The sequence below is a fragment of the Ananas comosus genome, linkage group 16 (genome assembly GCF_001540865.1).
Source record: "Ananas comosus cultivar F153 linkage group 16, ASM154086v1, whole genome shotgun sequence".
Taxonomy (NCBI): Eukaryota; Viridiplantae; Streptophyta; class Magnoliopsida; order Poales; family Bromeliaceae; genus Ananas; species Ananas comosus.
In genome coordinates this window covers 10,384,248-10,399,252 of record NC_033636.1, presented here as the reverse complement: position 1 = coordinate 10,399,252, position 15,005 = coordinate 10,384,248, and the positions used below count along the sequence as shown (strand labels likewise).

The 15,005-nt window shown below is 43.5% G+C and overlaps 3 protein-coding genes across 3 annotated transcripts; all 3 read right to left on the bottom strand.

The window, feature by feature from the left end:
- On the bottom strand, positions 1,504-2,290 carry LOC109721998 (zinc finger A20 and AN1 domain-containing stress-associated protein 6-like). The gene has a single exon (XM_020249837.1). It carries the CDS (start codon positions 2,130-2,132, stop codon positions 1,692-1,694), a length of 441 nt encoding a protein of 146 aa, XP_020105426.1. The 5' UTR covers positions 2,133-2,290; the 3' UTR covers positions 1,504-1,691.
- Positions 2,814-4,400, bottom strand: LOC109722124 (pentatricopeptide repeat-containing protein At2g13600-like). Its single transcript, XM_020250012.1, has one exon. The coding sequence runs from the start codon at positions 4,398-4,400 to the stop codon at positions 2,814-2,816; it is 1,587 nt and encodes a 528-aa protein (XP_020105601.1).
- Positions 6,664-13,352, bottom strand: LOC109721997 (systemin receptor SR160-like). The gene is made up of 2 exons (XM_020249836.1): positions 9,569-13,352; positions 6,664-7,130 (listed from the first exon to the last, which is right to left on the bottom strand). The coding sequence occupies exon 1, from the start codon at positions 13,036-13,038 to the stop codon at positions 9,646-9,648; it is 3,393 nt and encodes a 1,130-aa protein (XP_020105425.1). The 5' UTR covers positions 13,039-13,352; the 3' UTR covers positions 6,664-7,130; positions 9,569-9,645.

Genomic DNA, 15,005 nt, shown 5'->3' with positions numbered 1-15,005 from the left:
CCTTATAAATGAGCCCACGGAGTACCCGGGCCTTTGCTCGGCCCAGGAGAATCTTTATGGATTGGACCGAACTTTGCTCTCTTGTTTTGGTTTTTTTGTTTTTTTTTGTTTTAATTCAGTTCCTAATCTTAAGCTTTGCAATTGGTATGTTAACTTTTTAATCTTTACATGGAACACTGTTTGTTTCAAACTTAATTGAATAGAGCTCAATTGAAAACCATCAACAGATGATAGAAACTTTCAAGCTTAGTTTAACTTTTTAATTTTTAGGTGGGATCTATAACTCTGTGTTAATTTCCTGCTCTATTGTTTGTTTCAAACCTAATTACAAGAATGACAAGGTTTAAATTAAAACAAAAAATTCCCTTTTGAGTCTAGGGATTAGTGCTGCAATTAATCTTAGAAAAATTTGATGTCCCTCTCATGACATGCTGGAGGAGGATTTAGCACTCAGAGACACTACTAATGGACGCGAGAAGTAGGAGTTCTTCGTAGTAATTTAATTTTCAACCGAAACAAGTACCATAATTGTACATAGAAAAACTCCTGCCAAGTCCTAAAATATTAATGTTAACAGAGAATGATTATCATCAGCAGAAAATATTCTCACACAGATAGATATGCATCAACATCATGTTATAATTACCCTCAAAAGATTATTGATAAACCAACATATGGTGAGTAATTTTGCATACAATTTGTACACCCAGTCACTTCTGAAAAGAGCTCTTTCGTTTCATAAATGGTAAAACACAGTTACACATTCTTGGGCAACATATACCCTTTCAACATTTTTAACAAAAATATTGCATGTTAACAGCATAAATGTAACAATTTGTGCCATACATCTTGATAAACGTAACAATTGCTAAAGAAGCAATAATTGGTCATAATATTGCTGAAGCAGTACATCTATAACAGTGACGGAAACATCCAAATCTACCTCCTAAAGTTTTCTTCGTCAGCATGCACAAGCAATTATAAATTCGGAGAAAAAAGCACGACGTAAATCGGGTATGTTTGCCAATCACAGAATGCAGTTCAGACTCAAGCATAACTTTGAATTACCAAAACAAATTGCATGGCGAAATTTCCAAGATAAAAAAAGTTTTGAGTGCTATTTTTTTCTCTGTAATATCACACAAGAATTCGAAGACTATTCTCATCCAGAGAGCCTACAGGAAAATAAATCAAGTTATGAAAGAAGGTATTGCTCTTAAAGGGTATGCTCCATGGAAACAATAATATATTTGTTGCTTGGGTTCTTCACCTGCAATTAGGATCCAAGACCAAAGTTTCAAGCCTAAGCAAAGAACCAAACTCCTCACATTACCTAACATGATAGAGTTGGCAATTTGGCATCAATACAAAGACATCATCACTACCATCCGCGGCAATCCTTATCTTCCGGTCGGCGCTATCTTGTCCCAGGAAGTAAACATGTGCAACCATATATCACAGAAACAAACATAATACACAGATTTAAGGAACAGATGCTACTACTTGAACATTATAAAAGTAGAGAATTAAAGTTCATTACGAGCAGTTTTTACTTGCAATTAAGAATAACCCAGCTATAATTTCTGCTACTGAGCAATCTGTACAGAATTGAATAAATGGAAGTACCCTGAAAGCTTAATTCCAATAATAATAATCACAACGAAGCATAATCGCATAGCACTAACCTATCATCATATCTTATCGACCTTATCGGCCTTCACGAGCGGATTCGCCTTGGCGATCTTGGCTTGCGCGGCTCCCCTGTAATCAAATCCACAATTGTGCTTGTCGGAATACCGGTGAACGGAGCAGAACACGTCGCCGCATCGGCACGTGAACCCCAGCAACCCGATCTTCTTGTTGCAGAAGCTGCAGCGGTTCTCCGGCTTGCTAGAGCGCGGAGCTTCTCTCGACGCTTCGCACGCGGGCTCGGATTTGACGCCCCTACCATCAACACCTCTTCCCTTGCTCTTCTTCAATTCGGTGAGGAAGCGGAGTTTGGAGCACCGGGAGCAGAGATCGTCGGTGGCGGGGTTTCCGAAGAAGCCGCAGTTGTTGGCGCAGAGGATCGGGTCCTTGGGGGCTTGGAACTCCGTCTCCTTCGCTTCGCGCTTCGTCCTCTCTTGATCCATCTCACGCTCCGCCGATAACAAGCACCAAAACAAAAGAAAACCCTAATTCGCGATCGATCGATCTCTTCTTCTCCTTCGTCTCTCTCCCTCGATCGAGGGCCTCAACCACCTTTTTATAGATCCAAATCCCAAATCCCGAATCCCAAATCCCGAATCCCAAACCCTACCCAATACGAGGGCTCGATCGAAGAGAGGAAGGATTCAAAACCGAATTCGAAATCGAGCGTATGTTCGATCGAGGATTTATTTATAATCTTATAAATATAAATAAAAGCGCCTTATCATGATTCGTTTTCCGATTTTTTAATTGGCATATTTACTTACGAAGCAACACGTGTGGATCCAACGGTGGGCGATGCAAAGGGAAGGTGAGATCGGACGGTTGGGATTGCTGATCCCTTGCGGAGGCGCCACGTTGCGTCTTCGCGCGGAACCTTTGAAGACAAACCACTTCGTAGACCAGATGCACCACGTCATCCGCGGACCATACAAGATTTTTCTCATCCTTTTTAGATTCGCACCCCATTAAAAAGGAAAAAAAAAAAAGGGGCATATTTGAATTTTACAATGGATAAAATTTAGCGAGGTGAAACAGGTTACATGACGGAGATATGTCCGGTCCACGGATGACGTGGTGAACCAGTGCAGGGTAATTTTTCATCTCAGATAAGTTGGTCTCATCTAGGTTTCAATGACCCAGCTGCATCCAGGTTGCTTCTTTAACCTCTCCTCTTGGACCACATCAAACACCTTCCTTAACTCCTCAATCTCATCAGTTCTAACACAAGTATTTCCCAACCCTAAAGTATCCCCAGTGTTAAAACTATCTAACTTTCGTAGTTCTCGTGCCGCGCTTCTCCCCTCGGTGATATTCTTGTGAATTAAGCACGTGTTGAGAAGAGTCGACCACGCAACGGAGTCAGCTGCAAATGGCATTCGACGCAGCAGATCATATGCTTGTTGAAGCCTCCCGGCTCGGCCAAGCATATCGATCGCACAAATGTAGTGGTCTAACTTCGGTTCGATCCCGTACTTTTGGCTCATTAGGTTGAAATAGTTCAACCCCTCGACGACCAAACCTGCGTGGCTACAACTAGTTAGTATAGCAATGAAAGTGTTTTCGTTGCAGACGTTAGAGCCCAGCGCCGTCTCCGCTATCTCCAAAGCTTTTCTACTGCAACCATTTTGCCCTAGACCTTGTATCACCGAATTCCACGATATCACATCTCTGTTCGGTATTTCATGGAACACTTGCTCCGATTCATCGGTCAAGCCGCAATTCGCGTACATGCTGATAAAAGAGTTGCATACAAAGGTGTTACTGGCGTAAAGCCCATTCTTTGAAATTCGTGCGTGCAGTTGTGTTCCGAATCGTAGCATTGTTAGTGAAGCACAAGCACTTAGAACGATTGTATACGTGGAGGCGTTTGGCTTTACATGTTCTTCGTGTTTCAACAGAGAAAGGAAGAGTCTTAAAGCTGCTTCTCTGCGACGGGCTTCTAATAAGCCCGATATCAAGATATTCCATGATAATATATCTTTGTCTTTCATCAATTGGAAGAGGTTAAGAGCTTCATCTATCAACAAATTATGCGTATATCCATCCATCATTGTATTCCAAGAGCCCAAATCCTTGTGAGGCATTATATCAAACACCTTTTCTGCATCCACTAAGCTACCCAGTTTTGCATGCACATCAATAAGAGAGTTCCAAACAAAGATACAAATTTTACCTCGTTCATCCAAAAGCTTCACGATTAAACCATGAATTTGATTAGAAGCAGCGAGAGACCGGATCAAAACAGTGGATTTGAGCAAGATGGTGAACGTGTGTGAATTGGGTCTAATACCCAATTCGTAGAACTCGGAGTAGAGCGAGGAGAAGAGCTTGAGAGCTCGAAGAGGCTCGTCGTTGTGGGCGTAGCACGACAACATCGCGGTCCACGTGAACACGCTGTGGGCGAGTCGGGGAACCGACTCGAAGATGCGACGAGCTTCTGGGACCGCGTTGGAGCGCGAGAGCCCGGCGATGATGGAGGTGTATGAGGTCGCGTTCCTGCGGGGCATTTCGTCGAACACTTTGCGGGCGGAGTCGATTCGACCGTTGGCGACTAGAGCGGAGAGGATCGCGTTCCAGGAGACCTGGTTTCGGCGGGGAATTCGATCGAACACCTTGAGCGCGCCGTCGACGTCGCCCATTTTGGCGTGCTCCGTGATCATCTTCGTCAGCGACGACGATAGGGTTCTAGGGGACTTGTGCTTCTTCATTTCGCGAGGTCGGTGTCCAACTTTTTCGGGCGATTTTATTTGGGCCCAAAACGAGATGCTTTGGGCATTATTCTATTGTTGGAATTGGGCCGTAGCAAGAAAATTTAGTTGGGCTTCTTGGGCCAGGCCCAATCGGGCTTTGGATACTTTGGGCGTTGGCTTTGTTTTTGCAGTTTAGGCCTACTTTGGTAACGTAGTCACGTAATGCGTTTTCTCCTCACAACTCTATTTTAACAACACTCCATTAAACAACACTATATCCTACGAACGAGGATGAAAACTTAACAGGGTTTTCTCCTCGTGATAAGCCTATCAAATCGACTGACTATTGTCCATATTATCTTGATCAAGGTTTTGCACATGCGAGATGATGAATTGTGATAATTTCATGATGAGTAGGGTTCTCCGTTAAGTTATAATAAAGCGTGCTGCAAACAAACCTACGCAGTCCGAACAAAGCCTCTCGACGTAACATAGCCGTGACACTCAAATCTAAGCCGTATGGACAGTGAATTAGACCGTCTCATCTTGAAGAGGCTCTTCATATAATTTTTTTGGTTCTATGTGGGCCAGCTTAACACAGAGATGGTACAGTACTACACCCACCGCTAGGCCCAATGGGCCCACCCGGTTTCCCCACCAACCAACCGGACCGGACTGGTCCAGCCCAACAGTGGGGCCCACCGGTTCGACCCCGCACCTGCACCCAAACCCATCATAATTGTTGGGCCCCACCGCAGGGCTACGTCTAGTCCGAGTCATAACTATTGAACTGAATCTCTTCATTGTTGGGTAAAATCAACGTGGACCCCCCTCTCCACAGGAAATTATTGCATGGACCGGGTTCTGTAGACCGCTTGGATCTCCAAAACTCAAATCTCTTTTTCTTTTTTTTTTTTTTTAAGTATAAACCATCATGCATGATAATAATCTTTAACATCTAGATAGTCGTTCGATTCACTAATTTATAACATTTCAGAAGAATCATATATTTTATATTTGAAAGGCGAAGTCGTTACAAACTTGTATATATTTGTCACTAAATATGAAAATGGCAAAACCAGGTAATATTACATTAATATTTCTACTAGTTGGAAATATAATCCAACAATGTCTCAACAAAAACCTCAATAATTTTTCAACTTGAGTTAGGATGGTAAAAGGTAAAAAATTGCATATATAGAATAGAAAATATGAAGAATTTTTAAGACATCACAAACCACGAAATAAACGAGCCCTACACAAAATATCTTGTGGTAATATGATAGCTAGGTATGTATGGTCACTACAATCATCTATGGTAGAGTAAAATTAATAACTGAATTTAAGTATTTTGAACAAAATCGAACCACCCAACACCGACGCATACACTAGTTCAGCTTCAATACGTTAGGTTGTACGGAACTGTTTTGATATGATATACCAATTTCCATGTCTCTAAATCCGAATTTTTTATCAAATTTTTGATGAGTATGAGAAAGCTTATTTCATAACTTAATAAAATCCCTCCCAGAGGGTATACTCCTCAAAAAAAAAAATGGTGGAATAAACTACAAGATTAATTAGCAAGAGCGTCTAATTAATATAATCATATATAAAGTTTTTTTTTTTTTTTTCCTTTTTCCTGCAAAATGCACTTGTGTGCATCATCTAGTCAAATCATGCAGTAGGTGGAAATGCAGCAAAGCATTGCAAGGTGGTAATTTAGCGTTTGTAATCGACTTTTAATATTATTCATCAATTCGTAAAAAATCTTTACATCATCGTGATAACTTTTGTTAGAAATTAAAAAATTTACGTAAAAAAGTTGATTAAAATAAATGAATAAAATTGTTTAAAAAATTAGTTGTAAAAAATAAAGTAATAAAGATCAACATTGAAAATAACCCATCTGGGAAGATAATATAATAATAATAATGGTGAAAATAGTGAGAGTAGGGTCTCACCGTCGCGTTCGGGGACGTTCACGTGGGTACAGCAAAGCAGCCACTCGTGCTTGTCCCCCTCCAAACCCTTCATATTAGATTCTCTCTCTGACTCTCTCTCTCCTCTCTCACACTCCTCCTCGCACATCGCACGTGCCCGAGGAGGGACCGCGTGAGTGCACGCGCACGTGTGATGGCTCTCTATCCAATCTGGATTGAGATTCGTGACATAGGATTTTTTTTTTTTTGGACCATTAACTCCTCCTCGGCTGTACTACACAACCTAATCTCTTTCCGGAATAAATAATAAGAGAGAGAGAGAGAGAGAGAGAGAGAGAGAGGGGGAAATTATTAAGTGGGATTGCTCCTTGCGAGCATAGTTAGTAAATTCGCGTATAATACGCGAATTATTCGCGAATTTTTGATTAGCCGAATTAAACGGCATGAAACGTATTTTTCCCAAAAGTGCGAAAAAAAACGCGTTTTTTTCTCCAAAAAAAATTATCCGCGAATTATTCGCTATTCGCGAATAATTCGCCCAAAAAATCGGCTCGCGAGTCGGCGACGACGAGCATCGTCGTCCTCCTCCGCCGCCGCCCTGGCCGGCGCCGGGAGCAAGAGGGCGCGGCTACGGTTTCCACCTCCCCCGACGCCGTCCGTTTTCGCCCAAAAAAAAGGCCCGCGAGTCGGCGACGCTCGTCATCCTCCTCCTCCGCCGCTGCCCTGGCCGGCGCCGGGAGAAAGAGGGCCGCCGCTACAGTTTCCATAGTCCCATCTCGCCCGACGCCGTCTGCTACGCCGCGTGCTGTCCGCGGAAAAAAAAAATGTCAACAGTGAATAAATCGCGGCGTTGCGCGCAGCTTTGCAGGGAAAAAAATTTCGCGGTCCACGAGGCTGTGACAGCCTCGTGGACCGGATGAGAGGGAGGTCCATGGACCTCCCTCTCATCCGGTCCACGAGGNTTGATAGCAAAAAAAACGTTTTACTATTAATAGTATTCCAGCCTAATTCTATATATATATATATATATATATATAATTTTATTCATTAATATTTTTAAATGATATTATTAATATATATTTATTATAATTTTAAATATATTTAATTTATAAATAATAATAATAATAATAATAATAATAATAATAATATATATAGTCTATTAATTCTTATATATTTATTATATAGCCGAATTTTTGATCCCGAATTTTTAATTGATAAACGTATAATACTCGTATAAATCACGTATCCGAATAATAACCGAATCCGTTTTTTAGCCGTTTTTTTCAACGAATTTAATAATTAGAAGACGAATTTTATCCGAATTATATCCGTACCGAATTTTTGCCGAATCCGAATTAACTAACTATGCTTGCGAGTGACAGTTTAATGAAGTAATTAAAGTGTCAATTCCTTCTCCAAAAGCTCTAGCAATCAAAGCCCAGCAGGAGCCAGATAAGATAAGCCAACGAAAAAAAAAAGAAGAAAAAGACTAACAACATATTAATAACATACAAAAAAAAAGAAAAAAAAGAGAGCTAACCAAACAAGCTCTAAAATTTCCTTAACAACATACTCACTTTTGCCTATTTTTATCTATTTCCAAGTTGAACTGAGCCCCAAAAGAGCAGCCCATTCCAGGAAGGCTCCTCTAAAGAGTCAATACCCACACAAGAATGGAATTTGATGCAATCCTATACAAAAAAAACCATGACCTCACAGCACATCTTAAAACATCCTAAACACTTGTCCCTGGATTGATAATGAGGCTACCAAAAAAAATTAAAAATTAAGGGTTATACCACCAGCAAGCTCTTTTATTTAGGGCCTACCACATGGTGATGCTTCTTTTGACCAGCAAAGGGTACATCAAATGTACATGTATGCCTTATAGTTGCCAACCAATACCAATCTATCTAAAAATCTAAATGTATCCACAAAATATAATTAGATAATAGAAAAAAAGGTATCCAACTATTATACTATCCATACATGAGCTCCTCTACCTAAATCTATATACATATAAAAGTAGACAATGCTATAATTGTACAATCAGGAAAAGGTCCCTATAGGTTATAATATCCACACTTGAGCTAAGCTTCTTAACCATGATGCATGTGACAATAATATATGTACATTTAGAAAGATGACAAAAGCTTTGGATGAGCTTTGACCAAGGAAAGGAAAGGCTAAGGAAAGAGAGAGGGGCAATAATTAATTGGGAGAATGCAAGCTAGTTAAAAGGACATGGGAGCATATAGAATGCACAAGCCCATGCATCATGCAAATGCCCCATAGAGAGAGGGGGCCCCACACATCATCACTGCCATGCCCATGCCATACATGCATGCACCCTATCACATGGAAACAGGGTTTTGTAGCAGGTCCTTGTTTACTTAGCTAGACTTATTTTATTGCTGCTTGGGGCCTAGACTGTACTACAAGAAACATGATCCTAGGGATTTCTAAGATATATGGAGTTGTTAAAGCCAAAGGTAGAAGAAAGCTGGTTGAAGAGGAAGAAGTTTTAATTTAGAGCTTCTATTCTTAGAATTCAAAAACTCATTTCAGCTTACCGCAAAAGCTCTGTACCGATCTGCTAAATGCTTGCCTGCAGCTTTTAGGAGAAGAGGGGCTATTCAAAAATGCAAAGCCAAAAGAGACATTCCTGGAAAGGTTTCAGATAGTATATCTAGAAATCAATCATCAAAGCAGCAAACAACTCAATGAAGAGGGAGAAAGGGTTTTGGATGTTGAATCATAGGTGATTAATCAATCATCAAAGGAATCAGATTATTGCTGTCAAAAGAGCAGTACAAAGCATCCATCATTGGATCTTTCCAATCATAACCAGCATAAAAGAGTAATCAACTTGTATGTAATCTTTATGGGAAGCGGCTTCAATTGCTTCAAAGGACAAAAAGGAAACACAAATAAAAGATATGGTGGTACTCAAAATCATATATCTTTTGAAACGTGCAAGAAAGGAATTAAAGACTTCATTACCACAATGATACGCAAACCATTCAGTTATTTCTAAACCATGGATTGGAATTGGAAAAAAAAATTAATCGTATATACAACATATTATACCTAACTTTTCTTGATTAGCAAGGGAAAAAAAAAGGTAAAAAAAGGAAGACTACTTCTATAGATACATAGTGCATTCAACAGTGGAGCTACAAGAAAAAATTTTCTCCTAAAATTGAAATGGTACACTGGGGAGGTTAAGTTGATGAGGCATACCTGCAATGATTCAATTGCTTTCTTCTTCTAGGAAGTGTTCAGCCACCAAATCCTCTAATCCTCCTCACGATCCCTCTTTAGACCTTCTCTTCTTTTCCTTCCATCAAACTCAATTCCACCATCCCAAAATTCATGTCTACTGAACCCGCATGGGCCGAAGCTGCGGTCGGTACTGCGGATCCTGCGTGTATCTCCTTCAACATTGTGAGCACCTTCAACATCGTCGGCCGCCTGAATGGTCGATCATCCAAACAAGCACAAGCGATCTTGAGGTGTTCTAACAACTCCAACTCTACAGACGGATCCGCCTTCAACAATTCCTTGTCAAACACATCGCTTATCCTTAGCTTGGAGTGCTGCTTCACCCACCCCACCAAATTATTGTCCCCAAAGTCCGATGCATCGGTTGATCGCTTTCCAGTAAGCAGCTCGAGCAATAGTACCCCGTAGCTGTACACATCACCCTTTGTGGTGCAGCGCAAGCTTTGATAATACTCCGGCGGAACATACCCTGGTGTACCCGTGAGGGTCGAAACACTCAAATGGGTGTCCATTACATTAGTCATAGCCCTTGCCATCCCAAAGTCCGAGACTCTTGCCTCCAAGTTGTCGTCAAGAAGGACATTGCTCGATTTCATATCTCTGTGGATAATGTGGGGGATGCAGCTGTGGTGAAGGAAGGCTAAACCTCTTGCCGCCCCTAAAGCAATCTTTCTCCTTGCCGCCCAATCTAGTTTCACCCCAACCTTCCTTTTATTATGCAAGACATCCTCTAAGCTTCCATACTTCATGTACTCGTATACCAGAAGGCGTTCTTCGCCAACTCTGCAGTAGCCTAATAAAGGGACTAAGTTCCGGTGCTTGATCTTTCCGATGGTCTCCATCTCGGCCATGAATTCTCGATCGCCTTGGCCGCTCACATGTATAAGTTTCTTTATGGCAACGAAGCTTCCATCTTTGAGCAGGGCTCTGTATACATCGCCAAACCCACCGGAGCCGATCAGGTTGTCGTTGTGGAAGTTATTGGTGGCTTCTAGGAGGTCGGCAAGAGTGAGCTGCTGTAACGGCTGTTCAAATGCTGAGAGATTTATGCTTAGTGCTTCCTTGGTGCCTATCAGCTTCCAAATGGTATTTGCAGTTCCAGAGTGAGATCGGCTATTATCAATATATATATCCCATGGGTTGTTATTATTGCTATCATGCTTCCTCCGTCTCTTTCTACTCTCGGCAGCAAGAATGATTATACCAAATATGCAGAAAAGGGCAATGAGCAGTCCCATTGCTACACTCCACGCAAGGGAAGTTTGGGGGTGGGACTTCTCATGCTGGTTCATGTTCGAATTTGAGCTCTCTTCGCATGAAGGGAGGGGGAATCCGCACAGGCCCGAATTGTTCTCGTACCGGTCGCGAGGAAACGTTGCAAGCTGTCCTGAATTTGGGATTGACCCATTAAGTTTGTTGTTCGAGAGATCTATCTCTGATAAGAGGGAGAGGGCAGAGAATGACGGCGGGATTGGGCCCTCTAAAGCATTGTGCGAAAGATCGAGCACCGCAATATAATGCATACTCCCCATCTCGGGAGGGATCAGACCGGATAACAAGTTGTGCCCTAGATTTAAGATCATGAGATAGTACATGTTACCGAGCTCCTTTGGGATCTCCCCTTCTAGCTGATTGTAGGAGAGATCCAGGAAGATCATGGAGCCGTTGTTGTTGAAGGTGTACTGAGTGCTCCCCATGTAGACTCTGGTGAAATTGCAGAATCGCTTGCTAGGAAGTCGGTTAAGATCCTCCGGCCGGATCCCCGCAAACTCCAAGAGGCTTCCGGTGCCGCGGCACCCGCTGCTCCTGTCATTCCTCAGGTAGACGTACCTCTTTCCCGCGACAAGCCCGACAGCAATCTTTCCCGATTGGTTGGCAAGGGTTGGCGGGATCGAACCATTCAACTGGTTACTGTTCAGATCAAGCCAAACCAGGCTCGTGCAGTCACCGAGCTCCGGCGGGATCAGGCCCGAGAAGGAGTTGTTCCCGAGCTTGAGGATGGCGAGATTGTCGAGCCGTCCGATCCACGGCGGGATCGGTCCGCTGAGGCGGTTGCTCGCAAGAGAGAGCCAGTTGAGCTTGGTGCAATTAACAAGCTGCCAAGGGATGGTCCCGGTGAGGTTGTTGTTGTCGAGGATGAGGTTTTCTAGGGTTTGGATGCGGGATAACTCGGATGGGATCTCCCCCCCCAAGGAGTTTTGCCACATTATGAGATCTCGGAGAGAAGAAAGCGATCCGAGAGAGGAAGGAATGGATCCGGTGATGTAATTGAGGCTGAGGTCGAGGGAGATCAACTTGGAGCAGTTGCTAAGGGATTCAGGGATGGCCCCTGTGAAGAGATTGTTCTGCAGATAGAGCTCTTTTAAGCTGAATCCGGGATTAGGGCAGAGAACCGAAGGGATCGATCCGGAGAAGCTATTCGAACTAAGATCGAGCTGTTCTAGAGAAGGAAGGTTCGGGATGGAGTCGGGGAGTGTGCCATTGAAGTGGTTGAAGCTGAGATCGAGCACCTTGAGGTTGGGCATGGCGGACAGGGTTTGGATGGGGAACTCCCCGGAGAAGTTGTTGTTGGAGAGGCACAGAGAGGAGAGAGAGGAGCAAGAGGAGAGGTCGGAGGGGGGAGCACCCGTGAAGTGGTTCGAGGAGAGGTTCAAGTAGACGAGGCTCCCGCACCCGCCGAGCACCCCGCCCACGATCTCCCCGGAGAGTGCGTTGGAGGAGAGATCCAGGTGTTGAAGACCCGAGCAGTTCCCGATCCCCGGAAAACCGCCGGAGAGGTGGTTTCCGGCGAGATCCACCCGCCGGAGTCCGCCGAGCCCGGCCAGGCTCCACCGGAGGTCGCCCTCCCCGGAGATCTTGTTGAAGGAGAGGTCGAGCGTGTCGAGGCCTCCGAAGCGGACTACACCCGCGCCCTCCGTCCCCGCAGGGGGGGGGCCTCCAAGGGCGTTGCCGGAGAGGTTAAGGGAGCGGAGACCGGGGCACGCGGCGGCGACGGCGGCGGCGTCGGGGACGGAGCCGCGGAGGACATTGCCGGAGAGGTCGAGCTCCGCGAGCTGGTCCCCGCACCTGGCGGCGGAGACGCCGCCGGTGATGTTACCCCCGCGGAGGGAGAGCCTCTCGAGGCTCGGGAGCGCCATGAGCGAGGCGGCGACGGCGCGGAGCTCGACGCTGAGCGCGACGCCTTGGAGCGCGACGGAGGCGACGCGCCCGTCCTTGCACCCGACCCCGGCGAAGGAGCACGGGCCCTGGCTAGCGTTCCAGCTCGAGAGCACAACGGGGTTCGGGAGCGCGTTCTTAAAGGCGATCAACAGCTCCAAATCCCCCGCCGCGCTCGATCCAACTCCCGCTAGCAGCAGCAGCAGCAGCAGCAGCGCGGAAGAGAGATCGAACTCCATGAAGCGACGGAGCTCTCGTCTTCTTCTTCCCATCCTGGTAGTAGTAGTAGTAGTAGTAGTAGTAGTAGTAGTAGTAGTAGTATGCAGGGTTTCTAGGGTGTGGTTTCCGCCATTAATGAGCTCGATGATGGAGAAGTGAGATAATAAAAATATAAGAATATAATGGGAGTGAGGAAGAAGAAGACAAGTTATTTATCGGGGATCGGAGGGGGGAGAGCTCAGAGAGAGGGGTGGAGCAACAGCTGTGCGCGCGGGTGCGTGTGGTGGGGTCACATGGCATGTGCCCCCCAAGCTTGTATTTTACTACTAATTAGTTTCAAATTTTTCTCTAAAAACTAATTAATAATTTAATCTTAGTTTAAATTACCGGAGCATCCCTCGTTCTAATCGCGTGCTTGGAGCACGCACGATCTCATCCGACAGTCGGAATTGATTGGATCTCGATGTTTAAGTGGATCGGACGGTGTGCGTATTGGTGAGTGTGGAGATCGGGGACAGCGAGCGCTCTGCTCGAGGACGTATCACGCGGTTGCATCTATTTGTTTAAAGTAGTTTATTATTATTATTATTATTATTATTAGTATTAGTTTGTTGAGACGAAAATGCCCCTGGATAAAGGCGTTAGTTGTAGAAGAGACAGGGAGTTTAGTTGAGGTTATTTTGGTCAGTGCGAGGAGGAGGAAAAAGGTTGCGTCACCGTCCAACCGTGCGGAATCTAGTGGGTGCAGGTTTCGGTTTCTCGAGCAGGGTAAAAACGTACGGAGATCCCTCAATCATACCCGATTTTGAAATCACCTCTTTGATTTTTTTTTTTTGAAAAAAAAAAGCACTTATCCACTTCATTCGTTAATTTAATTTTAATCTTTTAGTAATATTTACTTTATTTTCTAATTTTTAATTAGTTGATTTCAATAAATTAAATTACAGACTTATGAAAATTTACTAAAAGCTAACATAGTTATTAGATCTATAAATTTTTTCACTTAAATAATCAGGATAATTTAAATCAAACTTTTAAAGAATAAGAAGTGCTAATGACAAAAATGTATATTTAGAAGACCTATTTCCAAAGTTCTATAATGGAGGGTCTCGACGACCTTTGAAAGAAGGGATCTGTGAGCTGCTCGGATCCGATCCGAAGCGTGCGGATTGTGGCCGGTCTCAAAGTTCATTTTCTCTTTCCGAATCCATTCCCATTCTCCCGATTAAACGACGAGGTTTTTAACTTTTTATCGCCATTGTTCGTTGGAGTTTAAGAGGCATTTTAGTAATTTAGCAGTTGCCCCAAAGACAAGCATTCATCAAGGCCGTCCATTTATCGGATGATCGTAGCGGTCCGATCACTAGTATCTAGGAGATTGAAAGAGGTGAGGATGATATTAAGAACAAGGTGAGGATAATTGAAAAAAAAAATCCAAAATAATGTTGATTATTATTGTTACTTCAATAAAAGCGCCAAAAAAGAAAAAAGAAAAAATCAAAAGGTAACAGTAAAAGGAAAGGGGTGGGTAATGGGCTTACGGCAACACACACCCACCCGTGCGTATAGGACACATGAGGCGGCTTTTGATGATGTGTCCCCAAAATTTTCAAGTGCCCCATCACCGGCCCCCCACCACTATTTACACGCGCCAATGGACCGCAAACTTGGACCGCAAACTTGCCCCAGGCGAAAAGGATCGAGCGAGTCTAATTGGGGTTACACAGCAGGTGCCGCAACTTAGGCTTGTTTGGAATTATGAAGAGATTACATTACATGCGACGAAAAAATACGATAGAAAAATATATTATTTATTTTCGATTCTGCATATCACGATGAGTTTGTTATAATATATTTTTTATGGTTCCACCGATAACGCAGAAACATATCCCTATATATTTTTCTTCTAATTTTATTTTATTTAATAATATCAGATAAATCTCAATAACAAACTAAGCCTTAATTAAAAAAAAAAACAAACTAAGCTTTAAGGTATCGTTTGGTTCGGGGATAAATAAAA

Excerpts from the sequence above, each read along its gene's own strand:
- LOC109721998 (XM_020249837.1), bottom strand. The coding sequence starts at position 2,132 with ATGGATCAAGAGAGGACGAAGCGCGAAGCGAAGGAGACGGAGTTCCAA.
- LOC109721997 (XM_020249836.1), bottom strand. The coding sequence starts at position 13,038 with ATGGGAAGAAGAAGACGAGAGCTCCGTCGCTTCATGGAGTTCGATCTC.
- LOC109722124 (XM_020250012.1), bottom strand. The coding sequence starts at position 4,400 with ATGAAGAAGCACAAGTCCCCTAGAACCCTATCGTCGTCGCTGACGAAG.